Source organism: Vipera berus (genome assembly GCF_964194415.1).
Source record: "Vipera berus genome assembly, chromosome: 7".
Classification (NCBI taxonomy): Eukaryota; Metazoa; Chordata; class Lepidosauria; order Squamata; family Viperidae; genus Vipera; species Vipera berus.
This window is the reverse complement of record NC_138209.1, coordinates 71,539,839-71,565,232: the sequence shown is the minus strand read 5'-3', so window position 1 is coordinate 71,565,232 and position 25,394 is coordinate 71,539,839. Positions and strand designations below refer to the sequence as shown.

Below are 25,394 nucleotides of genomic sequence, written 5' to 3'. Positions count from 1 at the left end.
ATATATATATATATATATATATATATATATATATATATATATATATATATATATATATATATATAACTTTCTTTGCACCTCATAGTCCAGGTGTATTTAAATGACAAGTTTGGATATTTAAAGGGAATGAATTTTGAGAAAAAGAGAGTCCTCTGAATACTGAGGGGAAAGTAAGCTTTAATAAAAAGTTTGAACAGGACATGTAATGACTTTGAAATGATTTTATAAATATAAAATAAGCTGATCCGAAAATATGCTATATGTTGATGTTATCGTGTGCATAAATACAAAAAAAATGTTTATATTCAACCTGGTATGTACTGAAAATATTAAGAACTATACCTGTTTAATGTAGACAAAAAAGAAAATATCATTGGAAGAAGAAGGGAGGATCAAGAAATATATTACCAACTAACATATTGATTAATTGTAGAAAATAATTGTTACTGTTTTGAATGTTATGAACCCAGGCAACACACTGTTCACAAAGCATTGAAGATCGTTATTGTAAAGAATTAATAATATATATATATATATATATATATATATATATATATATATATATATATATATATATATATATATATATATATATATATATATATATATATATATATATATATATATATATATATATATATATATATATATATATATATATATATATATATATATATATATATGAAAGAAAATGGTAATTAAAAGAATTTGACGTCATGGACCAGGGGCGTCAAGGTTTTAACGTTCTCCAATCCTTGTTCAGGGAAGATGATCAAGTCACATTTATAAAATATTCTCTCTCTTCAGCGTCTCTGTACGGCTTGAGCATTTCAAATAAATGTTTCTTTACCTCGAATGAATGATCTGGGTGGGGTAGCACTATTGTAGGCGAAGTGTTCCAACACTGAAGTGTCTCGAGAGAAACAAAGCAACACCTGCAGAAAACACAAATTTACCAGGAAGGTCTCTGTGAATAAGCTCACTTTTAACGGAACATCGCAAAATGACATTTTCCGCAAAGGGGAAGTTTCACCACACGGAAGGACAAGCAAAATGTTTAGATTGGTCTCGTCAAAACTGAATGATGGCTTTTGTGTTCCTGCAAAAAGGAACAGGTACGCTTCTTCCTATTTGGACTTCTAAGGAGATTTGTAAAAAAAATAAAAATAAAAAAATAACCTCCGTTTTCCCTATTTTCTTAAGGCAGCGGTAGAGAAAACTCAAACTGGATCGCGGGCAAAGAGTTAACTCCCAGACAATTTTTCTACGTATAAACTCAACAAACCTACACACACGACTGCTCTTTTTAGTCTGCTGCTGCTGCCACACACACACACACAAAAAAAAAAACACCACACAAGTCTACAGCAAATTCATTTCCACGAGGGATAATTCTAATGTAGGACGTTACAGCTTATCTTTTTTATTTTAAACAGAATTTTTCCAACTCCATGACAATGTTTCGCAATGTAGGCCCTGGTGCAGAGAGTATCTTTCCGTTTAATATTTGTATAAACAAAATCCTCTGAAAATTATATTTGTCAAAGAAAAGCAGAAAGGTCTTGAAAAACCGTCTGGGCTTCTGATAGAGGACAGAATAATTTTCTCTCAGAGATAGGAACAACTTACTACTTTGCTGGTTAACATTGGGGTGTTTTTTTTTTCGGATGATAAAGCACCTTTATCTTAAATACACACTTTCAGCCTTACTTATCAGCCTCTGCTCCTATCCAAACTCTTAAAAATATACCACAGCCAGCAAAGTAGTAATAAACAGGAAAAATTAAAAACTAGTTTATAAAAACCCACGACAGCAGAAAGAGGAGGGGGAACAAAAGGGTTCAGACAGGCGTTGTTCCTGACTGCCACACAGATTGGGGGTAAAGGTAGAGATAATTTCCTATTTTTATTATTATTATTATTATTATTATTATTATTATTATTATTATTATTATTATTATTATTATTTTTCTTCCGTCCATCTTCAATCCTTGGGAAAAGCCTCCCGTTTTCTTGGCCAGGTTTCTCAGAAGTGGTTTGCCATTGCCTCCTTCCTAGGGCTGAGAGAAAGGGGCTGGCCCAGGGTCACCCAGAGAGGCTTTGTGCTTAAGGTAGGACCAAAACCTGTGGGCCTCCTGGTTTCTAGCCAAAAGCACCGCGCCAACCTGGTTTCCCAATTCCTTACTACAGGCGGTCCTCGACTTACGACGACAACCGAGCCCACCGTAACTTCCCCACCTCAGAATTCTGAGCTACCCTTAATTATTTACTCTGAGAACGGAGAGAAGCTTGCCGTGCTCCGTGCCCTTTCCTACCTTTTTACATTTCCGTTTTCCTTCTGGTTTGTTGCACAGGAAAGGAACCCTAATTTAACTGTCACACAAAGTAGTAAGATTGTCAACAAATCGGCAGTGTAGAAACTTGCTCTTTAAAATCCCAGCTGTGGATTTTTCAAGAACTTGCTTCCTCCCTCTCTCCCTTGCTTCCCTCTCTCCCTCCTTCCTTCCCCCCCTTTTCCTTCCTTCCTCCCTCCCTTCCTTCATTCCCTCCTCTCTCCCTTCCTTCCCTCTCTCCCTCTTCCCCTTTCCTTCCTTCCTTCCATCCTTCCTCCCTCTCTCCCTTGCTTCCCTCTCCCTCCCTCCTTTCCCCCTTCCTTCCTCCCTCCCTTCCTTCATTCCCTCCTTTCTCCCTTCCTTCCCTCTGTCCCTCTTCCCCTTTCCTTCCTTCCTTCCATCCTTCCTCCCTCTCTCCCTTCCTTCCCTCTCTCCCTCCTTCCTTCCCTCCCTTTTCCTTCCTTTCTCCCTCCCTCCCTTCATTCCCTCTCTCCCTTCCTTCCCTCTCTTTCTCCCTTTCCTTCCTTCCTTCCTTCCATCCTTCCTCCCTCTCTGCCTTCCTTCCTTCTCTCCCTCCCTCCTTCCCCCCCTTTTCCTTCCTTCCTCCCTCCCTCCCTTCCTTCCTTCATTCCCTCCTCCCTTCCTTCCCTCTCTCCCTCTCTCCCCCTTTCCTTCCTTCCTTCCATCCTTCCTCCCTCTCTCCCTTCCTTCCCTCTCTCCCTCCCTCCTTCCCCCCCTTTTCCTTCCTTCCTCCCTCCCTTCATTCCCTCCTCTCTCCCTTCCTTCCCTCTCCTTCCCTCCTTCCCCCCTTTTCCTTCCTTCCTCCCTCCCTCCCTCCCTTCCTTCATTCCCTCCTGTCCCTTCCTTCCCTCTCTCCCTCCCTCCTTCCCCCCCCTTTTCCTTCCTTCCTTCCTCCCTTCATTCCCTCCTCTCTCCCTTCCTTCCCTCTCTCCCTCCCTCCTTCCCCCCTTTTCCTTCCTTTCTCCCTCCCTCCCTTCCTTCCTTCATTCCCTCCTGTCCCTTCCTTCCCTCTCCCCCTTTCCTTCCTTCCTTCCATCCTTCCTCCCTCTCTCCCTTCCTTCCCTCTCTCCCTCTCTCCCCCTTTCCTTCTTTCCTCTTCCTTCCTTCCTTCCCTCTCCCTCCCTCCTTCCCCCTTTTCCTTCCTTCTTCCCTCCCTTCCTTCCTTCATTCCCTCCTCTCTTCCTTCCCTCTCTCCCTCCCTTTCCTTTCTTCCTCCCTCCCTCCCTTCCGTCCTTCCTTCCTCTCTCCCTTCCTTCCTCTCCCTTCCTTCTTTCCCTCCTTTTCATATCTTCCTTCCTTCTGTCCCTATCTCACTATCCTCCTTCCTCCCTCCCTCCCTCCCTCCCTCCCTCTCTCCCTCACATATTCCAACAGTAAGTAAACATCACATAATCAACGGATCTCCTCTGCTGGTTTGTAATCTTTTCTCTGGAAAGAACCTGTTCTCCAAAATCCTGCTCAGGTAGCCCTCAACTTGCAACAGTTCATTTGGTGACCATTCAAAGTTACAAGGCCAGTGAAAAGAAGTGACTGGTGGCCATTTTTCACCCTCTGCAGCATCCCCCACGGTCCCATGCGCTTGGCAACTGGCATGTATTTGACGGTTGCAGGGTGCCAAAGTCACTCAAACCAATGGGGAAGCCAGATTCACTTAACTGAACAACTGCAGTGAATCACTTAACAAATTAGGGGACTGGAGGCTAAAACATACAAGGAACGGTTAGTAGAATTGGGTATGTCTAGTCCAGGGGTCGGCAACCTCAGCTCTTTTATGACTCGTGGACTTCAACTCCCAGAATTCCTGAGCCAGCTATGCTGGCTCAGGAATTCTGGGAGTTGAAGTCCACGAGTCATAAAAGAGCCGTGGTTGCCGACCCCTGGTCTAGTCTAATGAAGAGAAGGACCAGGGGGGACAGGATGGCAGTCTTCCAGTATCTCAGGGGCTGCCCCAAAGAAGAGGGAGTCAAGCTATTCTCCAAAGCACCTGAAGGGCAGGACAAGAAGCAACGGATGGAAACTCATCAAGGAAAGAAGCAACCTTAGAACTTGGGAGAAACTTCCTGACAGTGAGAACAATTAACCAGTGGAACAACCTGCCTCTAGAAGTTGTGAATGCTCCAACACTGGAAGTTTTTAAAGAAGAGACTGGACAGCCATTGGTCTGAAATGGTATAGGCTTTCCTGCCTGAGCAGGGGGTCGGACTAGATGACCTCCAAGGTCCCGTCCAACTCTGTTATTGTTGTTGTTGTTGTTGTTGTTATTAAAGCGTGGCAAGTAAGGTCATAAAATGGGGCAAAACTCACTTGACAAATGCCTCGCTTAGCAAAGGAAATTTGGGGCTGAACTGTGGTCCTAAGTAGAGGACTGCCTGTATAGCCTTAGGTTCGTTAAGATTATATCCACTAATCAACTGCCTTTCCCTGTGTCTTTGGCCTTGAGCCTGACACATGCAGACGCAGAGCAGACTTCACGAAATTATACACAAATGGGAAACGTTCTGTCCTCTTGGTGCATATCCAACAGCTATTTATATATATATATTCTTTGTTAGTAATTTAAACAAATATATGAACTGTCCGGTGTGACTACAGCCTGTTCGATGGCCTTTGAGATAAGGCTGAAAACAGGAAATAAAGATTTGCCCCATGTTTGGGGCCTAGCAAGGTAATCTAAAGAGTTAACATATCACACACACACACACACACACACACACACACACACACACACACACACACACACATATATATATATATATATATATATATATATATATATATATATATATATATATATATATATATCCATTATAAACAGTCCCAAAGAAACGAACATCTGACAGCATATCTTATCGCTCGGAAGCAGAATTTGGCAATTAGGTCGGGAACCTGAGGATCTGTGTCTGCTATATAAGTAACTCTGTTTGACCAGACAATTCTTTTCAGAAATGGTCGAAATAGCTTTTGTCTCTGCGATTCATAAAAACAAAAACCACGACAAAACAGAACACAGGAAGGAATGTTCCACCTTCCGGTTCTGCCTGAGCTGCCTGGTTATTAACTCAACGATAATGAGAATTTTACGAAATCCACCCTCCACGACTTCTGAAGGTAGAAAATTAAAGCAAGTTCACAAAAAGGCATCTTGGAGGTCTTTCTAGTCCAGAGGTCCCCCAACCTTTTGGGCACCAGGGACCGGTTCCGTGGAGAGAGGTTTTTCCCCCGGACCGGAGGGTGCGTGGTTTTGTGTGCTGCTTGCATCCCACGGATGGGGCTTTGCTTGTTTGTGTGGACCAGTTGCTGGCATGCCACGGCCCGGTCCCGGTCCATGAACTGGGGATTGGAGACCCCTGTTCTAGTCCAACTCCCTGCACGAGTAGATCCTGTACCATTCCAGATAAGTGACTCTCCAATCTTTTCTTAAAAACCTCCAGTGATGGGGCACCCACAATGTCTGAAGGCAAACTATTCCATTGCTTTATTGTTCTCACTGTCGAGAAATTTCTACTAGGTTGCTTCTCTCCTTGGTTAGTTTCCATCCGTTGCTTCTTCTTGTCCTGCCTTCAGGTGCTTTGGAGAATAGCTTGACTCCCTCTTCTTTGGGGCAGCTCCTGAGATATTGGAAGACTGCTATCCTGTCTCCCCTCGTCCATCTCTTCATTAGACTAAGCCAGGGGTAGGCAACCTTGGCTCTTTTATGACTCATGGACTTCAACTCCCAGAATTCCTGAGCCAGCCATGCTGAGGGGAAAGGGAGAGGTTTCCAAGCTGAGCCATGCTGGCTTAGGAATTCTGGCAGTTGAAGTCCATGAGTCATAAAAGAGCCAAGGGTTGCCTACCCCTGGCCTAGGCGTAGGCCGCTTTATGACTCGTGAACCTCAACTCCCAGAATTCCCCAGCCAGCCATGTTGAGGGGCAAGGGAGAGGTTTCCAAGCTGAGCCATGCTAGCTGAGGAATTCTGGGAGTTGAAGTCCACGAGTCATTAAAAGAGCCAAGGTTGGCTACCCCGAGCCTAAACAGTCTCCGTTGCCATTCTCCTTATGTTCTATTGCCCAGTCCCCTAATCGTCTTTATTGCTCCTCTCAGCGCTCTGAGTCTCAACATCTTTTTTGTATCGTAGTCACCAAAACTAGAAACAGTACAGGTAGTCCTCAACTTACGACCACAATGGAGCCCCAAATTTATGCTTTACTTCAACTTGTCGCCATGTCCTCCCACCGACTCTTCTCCGTTCTCGGCCGATTATTCATAGCCCTCCTTTCTCTCTATCTGCCATCGATTCAAAGTTATACAGAAGGCTATACAGGTAATCCTTGACTTACAGCCACAAGGGTGCCCAAAACTTTTGTTGCTAAGTGAGACATTTGTTTAAGTGAGTTTTGCCCCATTTTAGGACTTTTCTTGCCACCGTTGTTCAGGGGTTCACTGTGGGTTGTTAAGTTAGTGACATGGTTGTTAAGTGAAGCTGGCTCCCCCTTGAGTTTGTTCGTCAGAAAATCGCAAAAGGGGATCACATGACCTCTGGGCACTGTGACGGTCATAAATGTGGGTCAGTCACCAAGCCTCTGAATGTAAATCACATGATCATAAGTGTGAAAAATGGTCGTAAGTCACTTTTTAAAGTGCTGTTGTAACACTGAACAGTCCTTAAACAAACTAGCTCAAAGTAATGATCTAAAATGAGGACCAATAATGAATCAACTTTATTTCAGCTATTATGCAACATGCACTAAACTGTGACAGTAACCAACACAGTATCTTAAAAAGTTTATTTCAAACAATGATTCTTGCAGAAGAACACTGGGCATCCCACCAGGCTCAAGGTTGACTCAGCCTTCCATCCTTCCGAGGTAGGTAAAATGAGGACCCAGATTGTTGGGGGCAACAAGCTGACTTTGTAATAATGCCGCTGGGGGGGGGGCGAAAGCCCTAATAAGCAGGCATATACATAGAATGAAGGCTACTGCTAAGCACATTGGTTTGTGCTTCAATTGTAAGCCGCCCTGAGTCTTCGGGGAAGGGCGGGATATAAATGGGATTTAAAATAAAATAAATAAATAAATAAATAAATAAATTTATTATCCTGCATACAGGTATAATAAGTAACTCGGTTTGACCAGACAATTCCTTTTCAGTTTTGTAACTTCAAACGGTCGTTAAGCGAACCATTGTAAGCGGAGAACTACCTGTATACCAAGTGTGGTCTCACCAGAGCAGTATAAAATTTTTAATTTTAATTTACTGTACAGAGACCTTTAATTTTTGTTGTTGTTAGCCGCCCTGAGTCCCTCGGGAGATAGGGCGGGATATAAGTCCCATCCATAAATAAATAAATAAATAAATAAATAAATAAATAAATAAATAAATAAATAAATAAATAAATAAATAAATAAATAAATAAATAAATAAATAAATAAATCGGTATCGTACTAACACTTTATGTGATCTTGATACTATCCTTCTGTTGATGCAGCTTACGGGTTGCACAGATGTTCCCTGTCAGCTGGTTCTCTTTAATTTCTCTTAAGGTGATTTGAAAGCTGCATTTGGTGTCACCGGCAGCTAAGGTAAAGGTAAAGGTTCCCCCGCACATGGGTGCTAGTCGTTTCCGACTCTAGGGGCCGGTGCTCATCTCCGTTTCAAAGCCGAAGAGCCAGCGCTTGTCCGAGGACGTCTCCGTGGTCATGTGGCCGGCATGACTAGACGCCAAAGGCGCACGGAGCGCTGTTACCTTCCCACCGGAGTGGTCCCTATTTTTCTACTTGCATTTTTACGTGCTTTCGAACTGCTAGGTTGGCAGAAGCTGGGACGAGTAACAGGCGCTCACTCTGTTACGCGGCACTCAGGATTCGACCCGCCAAACTGCCGACCTTCCGATCGACAAGCTCAGCGTCCTAACCCACTGAGCCACCGGCAGCTATATCCCTTGCAAAGATTAGATCTTCATAGGTCTAGCTATGAAGACCTAGGACTGTTTCATCTGTGAAGCCGACCTACAAATATAAAATGCTGGCTAGGCAGAAGGTGACGCCCACTCCGTCCCTATGGAATGCCTAGCACCTGGCACATGTACAAAAATGTCATCCTGGTGTTTTACAGCTTGGGTAATGCAGCTTTCTTTTATTTAAATACATAGAGGTTTCGGTCTATTATTCTTAGGGCTGTGGTTTTAAGTCAGATAGCATCTTGGAATATGGCAAGCCTTTATTTTGCAAGCTCTCTTCACTGCAAGGCAACTAGGCAAATAGCTTAACGATGCCTGTGCTTTATTCTCAGAATATACCAAATACTCTTTATCGGCTGAGCTGATAAGGGATGCTTTGTCTGATGCAGCTACAAAAAAAAAAAAAAAAAACACCCACTCTCAACAGCTTTGACTAATTGAGCTGAAAGTAACCTTGAAAATGAGATGCTAATCCCATGACATTTATACTGACATTATAATCAAATGTGCTTAGCAAATTTGCAAATGTGATAACCCTTCATTACCAGAGATTTAAAAGAAGCAACGTAGACAACTACAAGCACACACACACACAGCTTCCTTTTCAGTAGAAACAAAGGTAATAATATATCATGGATGCATAAATTATGGGTGCCTTTCCAAGAGTCATAGTAGTAAATTCTATTATATATTATAGGTTTACTTCTTTTATATATGCCCAAGACTGGGCACGCCAGATATTTGTTGGTTCCCTTTATCTTTAAATCATCTTTAAATGTTTAAAACTTGTATTATTATTTTTTCCTGATGCCCTTTCCAGAAGAACACCTAAAAGTTTATTTATTGTACAGGGGCCTTTAATTTTAATTTTATCTTAACTTCTGTATTTATTGTATGTTATTGTTGTTAGCCACCCTGAGTCCTTCGGGAGATAGGGCGGCATATAAGTCCCAATAATAAAATAAATAAATAAATAAAAGGACCCAAATTTCTCCTTTATGCCACCTTTTCTTCAAAAGCCATGGCTACTGCTCATTAATCTTCACTGCAAACAAAAGCCATGCTTAGAATAACTGCAGCTATAATGCTTCACGTACCAACCCCCCCCCCTGTTTTCTTTTATTTATTTAAGAAAATTGATAGGGCCACCCCACTCACTCTCAATGACTCTAGGTCAGGGGTCCCCCACCTTATGGGCCGTGGTACTGAGCCCCGGGCTCTTGGCCAGCAGGCCACGGATATGGCTGGCCGGGGCGTGCATCTGTGGGTGTGCATTCCCCCTCACTCACGCTAGGGCCCATGGCCCCGTTTACGCACGCACCGGGGCACACATGGGGATGCTAGCGCGCTGTATGTGTGTGTGTGCACGCCCCATTTGCGCATGCACAAACAGGCCGCTAGCGCGTGCGTGTGTGCGTGCGCAGGGCCACGTTCGGCATGCGCATGGCTCCAGCGCATGCACAAACAGGGCTGCTAGTACTGCAGCGGTGGAAGTGGGCCTCCTTGCGTGCATGCAGGCGCATGCACGCAGTAATTTGGAAGCTGCTCTCCCCTCCATGCCGCGAGCCTGGAAAGGTTGGAGAACTCTGCGCTAGGTGGCTTACAAGGATAAAAACCCAAAAACAAAAAAAAAGCAATAACCCCTACCTCATTGACAAGCCACAATGGGTTTCCTCCCTCATTGGGGTCCACAAGCCTATTGGCAAAGCCAGGTCTTCAGGGACGTAAGTGGGGGCCAATCTTATGTCTGGAGGGATGATGTTCTACAGCAGGGGTCCCCAACCTTCGGCCTGCAGCCCACTACAATCCCCTCTCCAAAAAGGTTTTTTTTTGGGGGGGGAAGCCTTTCTTCTCGGTCTCACTAGACCAGGGGTCTTCAAACCTGGCCCTTTTATGACTTGTGGACTTCAACTCCCAGAATTCTGGCTGAGGAATCCTGGGAGTTGAAGTCCACAAGTCAGAAAAGGGCCAAGTTCGAAGACCCCTGGTCTGGATGCAAGCCCGCAGTTTCATCTGGATGCAAGCCCGCAGTTTCATCAAAATGGCCGACTGAGGAATTCTGGGAGTTGAAGTCCACAAGTCAGAAAAGGGCCAAGTTCGAAGACCCCTGGTCTGGATGCAAGCCCGCAGTTTCATCAAAATGGCCGACTGAGGAATCCTGGGAGTTGAAGTCCACAAGTCAGAAAAGGGCCAAGTTCGAAGACCCCTGGTCTGGATGCAAGCCCGCAGTTTCATCAAAATGGCCGACTGAGGAATTCTGGGAGTTGAAGTCCACAAGTCAGAAAAGGGCCAAGTTCGAAGACCCCTGGTCTGGATGCAAGCCCGCAGTTTCATCAAAATGGCCGACTGAGGAATCCTGGGAGTTGAAGTCCACAAGTCAGAAAAGGGCCAAGTTCGAAGACCCCTGGTCTGGATGCAAGCCCGCAGTTTCATCAAAATGGCCGACTGAGGAATTCTGGGAGTTGAAGTCCACAAGTCATAAAAGGGCCAAGTTCGAAGACCCCTGCCCTAGAGGGACATCCTTAGAAGGAGGGAATGTTTAACACTTCCTGCCTCCCTGTTTGTTTGGTTTTTTCTTTGTTAGTATGTTTTGATTTTGTTGCCCTTATCATGCCCCTCCTTCTTTTTCCTGTTAGGTTTCATTGACGAAAAATTTAACCAACCACCTTGAGTAATGTGCCCACCACCCAACCGTGTCTCTCTCAGGACCCACTGGCCTCATAACAATTGTGATTTTCTCCAGGAATTTGGCATTGAAGTATTGTTTTAGCATGGCTGACTCGTTTTCTTTTTTCCACTGACTGTATACTCTGGAGTAGGGTTTATTTTGTTTTGTTTGGGATTCTTTTAAAGATATTTTTTTTTACTGGTTCTTCCTACCAATCCATCATATTTCAGCATCATGCCGAGACTCGCTGTGATGCGGTTGTCTTGCTCAGTAAGGAATGGATATCAATATGCATAAATCAAATACACTAAATAAATGTTTCATCTGCCCAGTGCTGTTTGAAACCGGCGATACGAATTACAAAGCTGCACAATGCTTCGTACGGGTTGATATATTGTATGCATGATATAGTACATACTGTTCTGAACAAGGGGGGGGGGGTCTTATTGCTATTAAAATATCCCAAACAGTCCACAGAATGACTGCAATGAACAGCAGAAATTAAGAAAGAGTACTGAAATTGCTTTGATCCAGTTGCAAAGTCCTAGGTCTCTATAATTCAGAGATTAGCTGGTGAAATCAATCAACCAAACTGTACGGGCTGGCAGATTTTACAGGAAGTTTGCAAGGGATTCAACAATGGTTTGAACTTATCCAACAGATACCTTATCTTTATTTAACTTTATTGATTCAGAGCTGTCTATGGTTGATGTTAACAATCCACAGGCAACAACTGAATGATTTCTTAATAGGTAATGATTTATATAGTTGCTCAGTAAGCCATTTCTCTACAGATTTACTTAAAAGATAAGCCCCACAAAACATAATGGAATTCACTCTTGTGTAGATCCACATAGCAATGCACTGTAGCTCGACTTAGAGCAGCTGTTGCATTACAAGTTTTATTTGATCTACAAAGTAAACAGAACAAACTATACTCTGCCCCAGATGTCCTTCTTCCAGTGACATATGATTTGCCATTTGCTCTACGTAAACACTTACCTGATATAGGTAATCCTCAAACACGAAGTAATAGTCATCATTGCTGGCTGTCAGTTTCACATCCTGAAATCAAAAAATGTAACTTTCTGAAGCTAAGCAACATATTTTCCACACTGTACACAATATAAAAAGACCCAGCACTATTCTATTCTATTCTATTCTATTCTATTCTATTCTATTCTATTCTATTCTATTCTATTCCATTCCATTCCATTCCATTCCATTCCAATATCTATTCTATTCTATTCTATTCTATTCTATTCTATTCTATTCTATTCTATTCTATTCTATTCTATTCCATTATTCTATTCTATTCCATTCCATTCCAATATCTATTCTATTCTATTCTATTCTATTCTATTCTATTCTATTCTATTCTATTCTATTCCATTCCATTCCATTCCATTCCAATATCTATTCTATTCTATTCTATTCTATTCTATTCTATTCTATTCTATTCCATTCCATTCCATTCCATTCCATTCCATTCCAATATCTATTCTATTCTATTCTATTCTATTCTATTCTATTCTATTCCATTCCATTCCATTCCATTCCATTCCATTCCAATATCTATTCTATTCTATTCTATTCTATTCTATTCTATTCTATTCTATTCTATTCTATTCTATTCTATTCTATTCTATTCTATTCCATTATTCTATTCTATTCCATTCCATTCCAATATCTATTCCATTCCATTCCATTCCATTCCATTCCAATATCTATTCTATTCTATTCTATTGCAATATCTATACTATTCTATTCTATTGTATTCTTGCAAGCAGAACACAATTAGTAAGATTAGTCATTATAAAAGGCCGTTAATTAAGCACAGGTTTTAATTTCACAACAAACATTCCTTTTCACTACATAAAGCCTAAAGGCTGAGTTAACACATTAATTACTGACAGAAATAAGCAAATCAAAAATTACTCACTTTGTAAATCAGACTGTCCACCAAAAGATTGTACTGGATCACATTAGACTTCAGTTGTTCATAGTACAAGATATCCTAAAATGAAATAATTAATAATAGTAATTAAATTTGAGCGAACGCAATCAAGGCCAGAACTGGGGGGGGGAAGCATCAAATGTTTCAAAGTGGAGCTTGTGCAAAGAGGCAGAACCAACAGATTATCTACTCAGCTCATGCAAGAAAACTGCACAAACTGACCACACACTACAACATAATGCAGTTGCCAAAACGATTCATTGGACCACCTGTAAAAATTATCATGTGGTAGTAATGAAAAACTGGTGGGAATAGAGTTGAAAAAATAGTAAAAATGGGCAGCTTAAATCAGGGGTGTGTCAAACTCGCAACATCACATGACGTGTCGCGACGTATTGCGACTTTTCCCCCCATTGCCGGCAATGGGGTGGGCGCGATTTCAGCACGACGCATCTGGCCCGCGGGGCCGGCAGTTTGACACCCCTGGCTTATAACACTGTGGGATATCCGAGCACAGATTGGTAGTCTTAGTTCATAATAAACGAGATTTAACTATGGCGGAAAAGAATAATGCATGGCTAATTGATGAGGCAATACCAGAGGATAGTAGAGGATAGAAGAATTGGCAAAGATCACAAACTATTAAGATCTGAAAATGGAAACTGAAAGATGATGGCATAAACCAGCCATAGTAGTGCCATACCGAAAAATCTTGGATGGCACTTAGAAAAATCTGCCTGTTGACGAAATTTCTACCTGTTAATTGCAAAATATGGGTCCACACATATACTACGTTGATATATCACATCATTAAGAAATTGATGCATATGAAGACTTGTACCAGCTAAACAACTGGCACGGGTAATTTCACACACACATACGCACACCTGTGAACAGGTAATTCTAAAAATCAACAAATGTTACTGAAAACCACACAATTTAAAAAACCGCTAGCTGTTTAGTTGTGAAACCGCCTCGATAAAAATATTTTATATTTACCTTTTCTGTGAATGAATTTAATTTATTGCCTGTTTGATGTGGTATATGAGGGTTTTTGGCTGTAATAATGATGTCAGTGTTTTTAAATATTATTGTTCTAAAGCTCTTATATAACCAGCTCTGATTATAGTGGAGAAGGCAGACCTGAATTTCTTACATAAATAAATGAGTTCCAAAAATAAAAAGTGGAATTAGGAAAAGGTTCTTCGGGGATATTCGGATATAATCTCAGAAACATGGTTAGATAAGTTATCATCAAAACGAATGAAACATAACCAAAAAAGGAATAATTAACATTTTAAAACAAGGAAATGTAAGATTCATTTCCATAAGCATTTATATTCTATGATTAACACAGAAACTGTCGTTCAAGAGCGGACCTGAAAGGTGATTAAGGGACATTTGTAGGATAGGATTTCATTTTTGTAAAAATTTTTAAAACAAATACAAACAACGACAAAAGAAATACAGTGGGAGTTATAAAAAAAATTAAAAAGTGTGATATTGTAGTGATTTAAAAACTAAAGGCAACAGACTGGGGGAAAAAAGAACTTTAAAAAAAATCCACGGGCATTAATGAATTCAATTTTTCTCTTGAACATATAACACATATTGCTTCGGCTTCTCATTTTCCCAACCTTTATGCACAATAATCCATTTCTTCGTAGCAGGAGAATAACAAACAATGAAGTTCCTCCTAGCTTTACAAATTGAATTGCTATGCCTTCCGAAAATACTGCATAAGGATTCAACAATTTTACAATTGCAGAGCATAAGTTAATTATCTGCTTGACTGGGTTACATCCGCAGACAATTCTTAGGTTAGACATAATACCGAGAATAGCTTCCTTGTGGCATCTGGCTCCATGAGGATAGAAAACAGGTGGTTGACTTACATCAGCGAACAGGTAGAAAGAGAGCAATTCCACTAGCTCAGGGCTCTTCAAACCTGGCCCTTTTATGACTCGTGGACTTCAACTCCCAGAATTCCTCAGCCAGCGTGCCTCGCTGAGGAATTCTGGGAGTTGAAGTCCACCAGTCATGAAAGGGCCAAGTTTGAAGACCCCTGCACTAGCATTTGTGATTTATAAAAAAATAATGAAAATAAATGGGGGGGGGGGAAAAGAAAGCAGAAGAAAATATGTAGTTACACAGCAGGCGCAGTTAACACTGTGCTTACGATACTTATGATTTTTTTTTCACAAACACAATTTGGTCGATTTTAGGGGGTTAGCTGCGCTGTTAGGGAATGCCTTTTATTGATCAGATGGCAGAATCTGCAGTACGCTCAACGATGCAAGGGTAAAGGCGTTGCTACTTATAAAGAGAAAATGAACCAAGACTCATTCAGAATATGCAAATAATGTAAGTGTCAGTAAATGCAAATAAAGTCACGGTGGAAAGTAAGTTATAGTACAAGGTAGTCCTCCACTTACAACAGTTCATTTAGCGACCGTTCAAAGTTACGACCCTGGGAAAAGTGACTTGCGACCGTTTTTCACACTTGCAACTGGGGCAGCAGCATCTATCTCCAGGGTCACATGATCAAAATTCAGCTGCTTGGCCAACTGGCTCACATTCACGACGGTTGCAGTATCCCAGGGTCATGTGATTCCCCCTTTTGTGACCTTCTGCCAAGCCAAGTCAATGGGGGAAGCCAGATTCGCTTAACAACCCTGTTTCTAATTTAACAACTGCAGTGATTCACTTAACGGTGGTGGCAAGAAAAGCCATAAAAGGGCGCACAACTCACTTAACGACTGTCCCACTTAGCAAGAGAAATTTTGGGCTCAATCGTGGCCGTTAAATCAAGGATTACCTGTTGGGAAGTCTACCCCAGGGCTTTTCAACCAGTGGTACGGGTACCACCTGTGGTACATTGGCACCTGGCAGGTGGTACACGACCATCCTAGAAAAGTGGTAGCGGGGGAGCGGAAGGAGCTGAACCGGTGGCAGCACCACACAAGCCTGAGTGAGAGACAGCTGGAGCTGCAGGGCTGTCAGGGCTCAGCAGAAGTGCCAGGATCAGCGCCAGGCTCCAGGATCAGCGCTGGGTGGGCGGGCAGGTGTCTTGCTCAGCTGTGGCTTGGGGGGCACTTTTTTCAGTGCCATTGTAACTTTGAACAGTCACTAAGTGAATTGTTGTAAGTCAAGGGCTACCTGTATTTCATCACTTTTTTCCTTTTTTTTTCCTTTTCTTTTTGTTGGTCATCAAGTTTTTGACACCTTGCTAGGTGACTGGTGATACTCGGATGCTGCCATTTCCTAAAAGTGGTACAATGGGTGAAAAGGTTGAAAAGCCCTGACTTAGATAGAACGATAACACAAAAATTTCACAGTGACTGTTCAACGCCACTAGATTTCCAGAAACATTGTTTAAATGACTGATTTCCATGACAAGTATTTATTTATATATGCAGTATATATATATATATATATACTTTCGATCATTTCAAGGATTCCAGGAAATTGAATTAAACCTTATCTTTTCAAATGAATTTAATATTTCCTTTGCTTGAATTCTATTTTGCCCTGTAATTCCCAAACGTATTGGGGGGGCATCATTTATTTTAGGTATTAAACCAATTCATAGGGCAGTCTCCCTCTCCCAGAAACTCTGGCAGGAAACAAAATAGAAATGTCAGAACCCATTTTCTAAGGGGGCTCTTTTCTTTCCTTAACTTGAACTTTATTCTCTCTACAATTCTGGGTTCTGCCATGCTCCTGGAGGCCCAGAGGGAAAAAGCACTGCGGGTTATTGCTTTGGTTTCCTCTGTCGCTACACTGCAACACTTTGCTGTTTCTGCATACTTCCTCTGTGAACTAACTCTCCCCTTGACGTCAGCTAGAAAATTGGGGGAGGAGAAAGGAATGCGCCTCCGTCAACTGGTTTATCTCCGCGTTTGCAAGGCAAGGTGTGAAGAGCCGACAAAACATCACTGCAGCCCGGCGTTCTCTGTCCCACAACGGACTTAACACCTGGAGAATTGCCCCATTCGAACTGACCGGATGAACTACGGCCGTGGTGGCGAACCTATGGTACGCGTGCCACGGGCGGCACCCACAGCCCTCTCTGTGGGCACGCGCGCCATCATCCCAGTCCTAGGCCTTCAAGCTGGGTTTTGTAAAACCTTTTCGCTTTAGGCCTCCACCACCGTGTGCAAAAAAAAAGGTTCAATCAATCAATCAGTTTCAATTTCTTGCGAGAAAAAAAAGAGCTCGCAAAGTTGGAATTGATTGAACTTTTTAGTCCCACCCAGTCTGCCGTTACCACCGCAGCCATGCCTACCCAATGGGCCACGCCCACTCGGCACCCGACGATACATAAATGGGTTTTGGGTTGCAGTTTGGGCACTCGGTCTCTAAAAGGTTCGCCATCACTGAACTATGGGGTGGGGTTTCCTTGGGACACTTTTAACCTATTGATCTGAGTGGGAAACCCTCAGATCCTGTCTATCATGCCTGCTATCAGCTTCTCCTAATAAAAGTTCCTTTTGGAAGAAACGGCTTCCATGAGTTCTGCTTCCTTGGGATGAGGTTTTGAAGTGGGCCCTGACAAAAAACAGACAACTGCATTAAAATAAAATTACTACCAACACTGTGTTGAGGCTCAACAAAACACAAAATCAACTAGATTGATGCCAAAACTCCCACACTAATATTCCAATTGTGTTGGAGCCCGAGGGATTTCTTTCTTCTTCTTTTCTTTAATTCTTGGTTTTACTTTTTATGATCTTAATTGTTTGTAATTTTATTATTTTTGTGAGCTGCTCCAAGTTGTGTTCTAATGATCATACAAATCTTTTTTTTCATAAAATTAACCAGTGGAACAGCTTGCCTCCAGAAATTGTGGGCGCTCCATCGCTAGAGATTTTTAAGAAGAGGCTAGACAGTCACTTGTCTGAGATGGTATAGGTTCTACTGTTTGAGCAGGGGGCTGGACTAGAAGACCTCCAAGGTCCCTTCCAGCTCTATTCTATTCAACCCTTACGCCTGGGGGACAAGGCTGGAAGAATTTTTTTGAAGAATTATATAAAAATAATATATAGTCCCTCTATTTAACCCCCCCCCCCAAATAACTATGCATATAAATACTTTGCAAATTAAATTAAGTATCGAAGTGATTTTTCATAAAGTCAAAATCTACTTAAACTATAAAAACTCTGAGAGGTTATAGCTAAATTTATCCCATAATTGCTTTAAATTCTATAATCTTTATGAGAAAACAGTTATGCAATTCCAATTAGCCATTTTTCCCCAATAATTCTGAAGAAACCAAAGGAGGAAAGATTGTCTAATGATAACATGCTTTAACTTTACTCCCTTACACTAACACTTCAAACTGATATTATTTCTACAGTTAGCAATTCTTTCTCTGGCTGGAACCCCAAGGTCAATTTAATTTCCTTTTTAATGAAGGAGAGAATGGCAGAACAGGATTAGTAACACTGGAATTTAGAGAGTCAGAGTCGAGAGTCTGAAATCTGTTCCCTTCTTAAAAGCAATCCTTGATGCTTGAGAAGCTTAAAGAGAAAACCCTTATATGTGAAGGAATAGGAAATGGAATGCTATGGAAATTCCAAAGTTTTCTTCTTTTTCTGGTGACCATCTCCGAAAGGAAATTAAAATGTCGTTATATTTATTTTCCATGTTTACATATCAAAACCTTTGTGTCTGGGGGGGAGGGGTGGTTCAACTCAAAAGGGAAAGCTGTTGTGCTGACATTAACAAGTCTATTTCAGGGCTCTTCAAACTGGGCCCTTTGATGACTTGTGGACTTCAACTCCCAGAATCCCTCAGCTGGAATTCTGGGAATTGAAGTCCGCAAGTCATCAAAGGGCCCAGTTTGAAGACCCCCCTGCTTTAGGCCAGGGGGTAGGCAACCTCGGCTCTTTTATGAGTCATGGACTTCAACTCCCAGAATTCCTGAGCCAGCCACGCTTAGGGGAAAGGGAGAGGTTTCCAAGCTGAGCCGTGCTGGCTCAGGAATTCTGGGAGTTGAAGCCCATGAGTCATAAAAGAGCCAAGGTTCCCTACCCCTGCTCTATACCATTCAGTTCATCCTGCATTGGGAAGAAGGCTGCTGATGTTTCTTTAGGCATTCCCGCAAAAGGGGAAGCAGACATTGCGCTCAATTCTTCTTCTTTAGATGCAAACGGGAGGAACAGTACCAGACACTTCTGGGAACTAGGAATATGTTGCAACTTCAGCAGAATGTATTGTTGTAAGGAGAGCCCGCTAGGTTTTTTTTAAAAAAAATGTTATGCTAGACCAGAGGTCTTCAAACAAGGCCCTTTGATGACTTGCGGACTTCAACTCCCAGAATTCCTCAGCCAGGCACGCTGGCTGAGGAATTAATAATAATAATAATAAGTAAGTTGGAAGGGACCTTGGAGGTCATCTAGTCCAACCCCCTGCTCAGGCAGGAAACCCTATACCATTTCAGGCAAATAGCTGTCCAGTCTCTTCTTAAAAACTTCCAGTGTTGGAGCATTCACCGCTTCTGGAGGCAGGTTGTTCCACTGGTTAATTGTTCTAACTGTCAGGAAGTTTCTCCTTAGTTCTACGTTGCTTCTCTCCTTGGTTAGTTTCCATCCGTTGCTTCTTGTCCTGCCTTTGGGCACTTTGGAGAACAGCTTGACTCCCTCTTCTTTGTGGCAGCCCCTGAGATACTGGAAGACTGCTATCATGTCACCCCTCACCCTTCTCTTCGTTAAACTACACATACCCAATTCCAGCAACCGTTCCCGATATGTTTTAGCTTCCAGTCCTGGCAGCTGAAATCCATGAGTCATCAAAGGGCCACGTTTGAAGACCCCTGTGCTAGACAGTCCAAAGTCTGAACAAAAATGTTCAGTGAAGTTAGACGCCCCACTAGGATCCTGCAAAGGAAGCCAGACTCCTAGAAGGTTCAGTTCTGGAACTGAAACACAGACCTACTGCAGCTGCCGCATGAACAGCAAACAGGCATCCGTGTTTCCAATCTATTGTTCCTACTTACCTCTGGTTGACTTGAAATATTCAGGATCAATGCCCACAGCTCTGCTCTTAATGAATTTGGGGAGCCCTGTCGCACATACTGTTGTGCGGCTGCGCTGTCCTGCTCCATAAGAACTATAAGAAATGTACATGAAAATACACTTATGGTTGGAGAAAAGGACTAAAAAAAATTAAAACAAAACGAATAGATTTTAAGCCAGAATTATTTTTTGTTAGGAATACTAGGAGCAAACGATGAGAGAGCCTGTATATATTTAATTTTACGTGGGCTAACAGCAGCGAGAATTGCATTTGCCCAACATTGGGGGGGGGGAAATGAAAAAATTTACCAACTGACGAAGAACTAATGAAGAAAAATTTCAAGAGTGCACAGTAATGGATAGACTGGCTTGAAAGATAAAAGAGAAAGAAAATTCGGTGTGTTTTAGAACATGGGATAATTTTTAATCAACGGCGCCCCCAGAAGAGGAGGGGGGGAAGAGAGGAGAGGATATAAAAGGAGGAGGTTTTGGCAGGAGAGGGAGAGAGAAAAAAGACAGCAGAGAAAGAGAAGGGGACGAAGAACGAGAGGAACAAGAGGAGAGGATTCTGTGAGACAAGCAGAGGGTTCAATAAAGGAGCAAAGGCTGTGGAAGGAGAGCCCAGCAGGCTGTGTGTGTGTGTGTGTGTGTGTGTGAGAGAGAGAGAGAGAGAGAGAGAGAGAGACAGAGAGAGAAAGAGAAAGAGAAAAAGACAGAAAGAGAAAGAGAAAGAGAAAGAGAAAGAGAAAGAGAAAGAGGGAGAGAGGAGAGAGGAGAGGGAGAGAGGAAGAAGAACCAACCAGCCACTTGACCATTAAGGTAGTGGTGCATATTGATAAAGACAGATAAATTTGTCATACATTATCAGTACAAAGGGAAACTGATTCAGCAAAGGAACGCCCACCGAAGAAATTAAAACTAGTACTTTTTTCCTTTTTTGGGGGGGGTCACGTTTTTGACGCCTTGCTATACAGTGGTGGCACTTGAACACTGTCATGTCCTAAAAGTGGTACAATCTGTGAAAAGGTTGAAAAGTACTGGTATAGATGATTTGTTTCCTCTTTTTTTTTGGATGCTCAGGGTTGCAGACCTATCCAGCTGTGCAGTAGCGACTAGCCATCAAGCAGAATTATTTTCTTTTCCGATGCAGGGACATAACTCCGTTAATACCAGTAAAGGATATTTTTGTGCGTAGAAGAGAAGAGAGGCTCTGGTGATTTTCCAGCGAAACTCAAACCAGGAATTCAGCTCTGACAAAGAGCTGTATGTAGGGACCCCGTTGTTTTAAATTAGCCCCGTTAAGTTCTTTCTTTCCGTAGCTAATGGTGATTGTAATGGGCAGGCTATCTGATCTTTTTTACACATCAGATTGTTTACAATTGCAGCATAATCCTAAACTTGCTTCCTTGGAAATCTTCAACGGGCTTATCTCTAGGACAATTGTGATTCCTGCAGCATGACTGCGCCTTATGTAACATAAAATAGAAACGAATGGCAATTGTATTTTAAAAACACACACACAAAAAAAACCACAGTATGTTAAAAGCAATTATTGTATCCGGCTCTTACCTTTTTGACCAAGCCTCACGTGCTCACTTTCAAAGAGCTCTAAAATGTTAATAAGAATAAAGTAAAAGTATTAGTTCTGTGAGAATTTTTGAGTTTCGATTAGGAGGCTAAAACATATAGGGAACGGCTGCTGGAATTGGGTATGTGTAGTTTAACGAAGAGAAGGATGAGGGGGGACATGATAGCAGTGTTCCAATATCTCAGGGGCTGCCCCAAAGAAGAAGGAGTCAAGCTGTTCTCCAAAGCACACGAAGGCAGGACAAGAAGCAACGGATGGAAACTAACCAAAGAGAGAAGCAACTTAGAACTAAGGAGAAACTTCCTGACAGTGAGGACAATTAATTAACTAGTGATAATTAGAGGACTGGAGGCCAAAACCTATAAGGAACGGTTGCTGGAATTGGGTATGTCTAGTTTAAGGAAGAGAAGGACGAGGGGACAGGATAGCAGTCTTCCAGTATCTCAGGGGCTGCCCCAAAGAAGAGGGAGTCAAGCTATTCTCCAAAGCACCTGAAGGGCAGGACAAGAAGCAGCGGATGGAAACTCATCAAGGAGAGAAGCAACCTAGAACTAAGGAGAAACTTCCTGACAGTTAGAACAATTAACCAGTGGAACAATCTGCCTCCAAAGCGGTGAATGCTCCAACACTGGAAGTTTTTAAGAAGAGACTGGACAGCCATTTTTATGAAATGGTATAGGGTTTCCTGCCTGAGCAGGGGGTTGGACTAGATGACCTCCAAGATCCCTTCCAAATTATTATTATTATTATTATTATTATTATTATTATTATTGTTGTTGTTGTTGTTGTTGTTGTTGTTGTATTATTATCATCATCATCATCATCTTATTTGAATGTAATGTTTTATTTATTTTATTTATTTATTTATTAGTTTTTTTATAAACCGCCCTTCTCCCGAGGGACTCGGGGCGGTGTACAGAGGAAGGAAGGTATACAGACCGAACAATAAAATAATAAGAAACACTAATGAACACAAACTGGGACCCCAATTAACGTTATCATGCCAGGCCAGCCTGCTGGAATAGGAAAGTTTTTAAGTCGCGACGGAAGGTACGGAGGTCAGGGGCCATCCGGATTTCGGTTGGTAAGGTGTTCCAGAGGGCTGGCGCACCCACTGAGAATGCCCTCCCCCTGGGGGCCATCAGCCGACATTCCTTGAGCGGTGGCACCCTGAGGAGGCCCTCTCTGTGGGAGCGCACAGGACGGTGGGGTGCTGACATCGGCAGAAGGTGCTCCCGTAGGTAGTCCGGACCCATGCCATGTAGGGCTTTGAATGTCATTGTTAGCACCTTGAACTTCACACGGAAGGCAACCGGAAGCCAGTGCAGCGCACGGAGGAGAGGTGTGATATGGGAGTATCGGGAGGCTCCCAAGAGTGTCCGTGCCGCCGCACTTTGCACCAGTTGAAGCTTCCGAGTGGATCTCAAGGGCAGCCATGTTCTAGCCATGTACAAAGATTCAAATGAATACGCATAATCACATGCATGTAAATATTTCTCAGACTTTTTTTTTTACTGAACATAGCAGTCCTATATTAGTGGTTTCTTCAAAAAAAAATCCCTAGTCAATTTATAAACTGAAATGTGGAGGGGAAAAAAATCATGTTAATTTCTGTTTAAGAGATTAAAAACGTGCCATTTTACAGTAATAGTTAAGAAGTCTCTACAGGCCAATAGCTGTGATATTTTAATTTTGTTGATTATGTTACCAAAGATGGTCAGAAAAGCCACCTTTCCAGCTGCACTGTCAGCAAGCAGCCTTTCCTATAAAATGCCCAAAATAGGGAAAAGAAAGATACAATTATCTTCACTGTAAACCTATACGTTGTCAGTCAAAAGCCTATTTCTCAACAATTGGAATTATTTCCCCAAAAAAACCAAACACCATCACCATAATCTGTGATCCTACATGCGCTTACTTGGCATTAAACCCAATTAAATGGGATTTTACCTCTAATCGGGCTTGCTCATAAGATAAAACATTAGGCAATAAAATGGTATTATGAGATGTTAGTGAACTGTAACATAAGCTCACATTAAAATCCACCTTTTATCAGGTGAAAGATAACTGAGATATATGTGAGGTACATCAACAGAGTCCCAAACACCTGAATGATTAAAGCCAGTGCCACAATAACAACGTTCGTTTCTAAAACATTACAAAGTTTATTGCTTCTTGCTATTACAAACTGTCCTGCTATTTGCCACAGTATATTTTTTAAAACAACACTTAGGGAAGTTTGAGTAGTGTGCTATCTCGTGCACCAGAACCCTACTTGGCAAGAAAAAAAAAACATATTCAACCGTTTACGTCTATGCAGCATGCCCTTATTTGCACGTTATGCAAGCTCTTAATGTCCTATAAGAACTTTGGGCTTAATATTATTTGTAACAATTGTTTTGTATTGATTGCTTTATTGGATTGCTTTATGTCGTGCAGAGTCACGTTCTGTGAGATGGGCAGCGATATAAATTTGATAAACATACCCATTAATTATGATAAGAAAACAGAAAAAAGAATACTATACTGAATCAGTTGTTGTATGGATAAACAAGGACTCTGTTATGTGTTAGAACGGGGGGGGGGGTGTCTTCAAACTTGGCCCTTTTATGACTTGTGGGCTTCAGCTCCCAGAATTCCTCAGCTAGCGTGCCTGGTTCATTCACTGTGAAAAGTTGAAAGGAAGATCTGGAAAGCAGTAGATATCATGGGAAGCTTCAGGATAACTACCGCTATAGGTGATTGACATATTTCAGTAGGCATGTAAAGCAGATCAAGGTCTGTTTTCCTGTTCTCTTACATCAGGGGTCCTCAAACTTGGCCCTTTTATGACTTACGACCCTTTTCAGCCAGCGTGCCTGGCTGAGGAATTCTGGGAGCCGAAGTCCACAAGTCATAAAAGGGCCAAGTTTGAAGACCCCCCGTGTTAAGAGTGTCTGGGCATCTGTCAAAAAGTGGGCAACAAGTCTATGGAGAGTCTCAAATTATCCAGGTCATGGTTGTCCTAAAGGTGCTCTTCAAAAGGCAACTGTACTTTCTTGGGGGTTTTTTCCCCTTGGAAACGTTTCACTTCTTATTCAACAACTGAAGAAGTTCCTTGGATGAGAATCGAAACATTTCCAAGGAAATAAACAAAGCATCTTTGGGACAAGTGGGTGACAGAATTGGGGAACGATGGCCCGGTAACCCGGGTTTTGCCTCGAAGGATTTACTGGAAGAAGCGCCACCGCAGAAAAAGAGGAAAGTATACGATGTTTGAAAACGATTCTATTTTGATCCTGCTAGCATAAATTGGGACCCACAAGCCAGGGCTACTTAAAGCGTAGTACAAATTAACACGCATAATGTTGAGATTCTAGAAAGAGTACAGAGAAGAGCAACAAAGATGATCAGGGGACTGGAGGCTAAAACATATAAGGGACGGTGGCTGGAATTGGGTATGTCGAGTTTAATGAAGAAAAGGACCAGGGGGGACATGATAGCAGTGTTCCAATATCTTGGAACCAACAATGCCTTGGTGGAGCAGTGGGCTAATGCCTCCTTAAGTAACACCAGCTGCCTGCAATTAGTGCAGGTTCGCATCCCACCAGGCTCAAAGTTGACTCAGCCTTCCATCCTTCCCAGGTAGGTAAAATGAGGACCCAGATTGTTGGGGGCAATAAGCTGACTTTGTAATAATGCCGCTTGGGGGGGGGCGAAAGCCCTAATAAGCAGGCATATACATAGAATGAAGGCTATTGCTAAGCACATTGGTTTGTGCTTAAATTGTAAGCCGCCCTGAGTCTTCGGAGAAGGGCGGGATATAAATGGGATTAAAAAAAAAAAATCTTAGGGGCTTCCATAAAGAAGAGGGAGTCAAGCTATTC

The 25,394-nt window shown here is 42.2% G+C and overlaps 1 protein-coding gene across 1 annotated transcript in view; it reads right to left on the bottom strand.

Moving 5' to 3' along the window:
- TBC1D19 (TBC1 domain family member 19) overlaps window positions 1-25,394 on the bottom strand; it is a 74,625-nt gene that overhangs the window by 22,437 nt on the left and 26,794 nt on the right. Inside the window, exons 10-14 of the mRNA XM_081332637.1 lie at window positions 21,510-21,548; window positions 19,922-20,034; window positions 12,907-12,981; window positions 11,967-12,029; window positions 851-935 (exon numbers count right to left, since the gene is read on the bottom strand). Coding sequence (XP_081188763.1) covers window positions 851-935; window positions 11,967-12,029; window positions 12,907-12,981; window positions 19,922-20,034; window positions 21,510-21,548 — 375 coding nt within the window. The remainder of the gene's footprint in view (window positions 1-850; window positions 936-11,966; window positions 12,030-12,906; window positions 12,982-19,921; window positions 20,035-21,509; window positions 21,549-25,394) is intronic.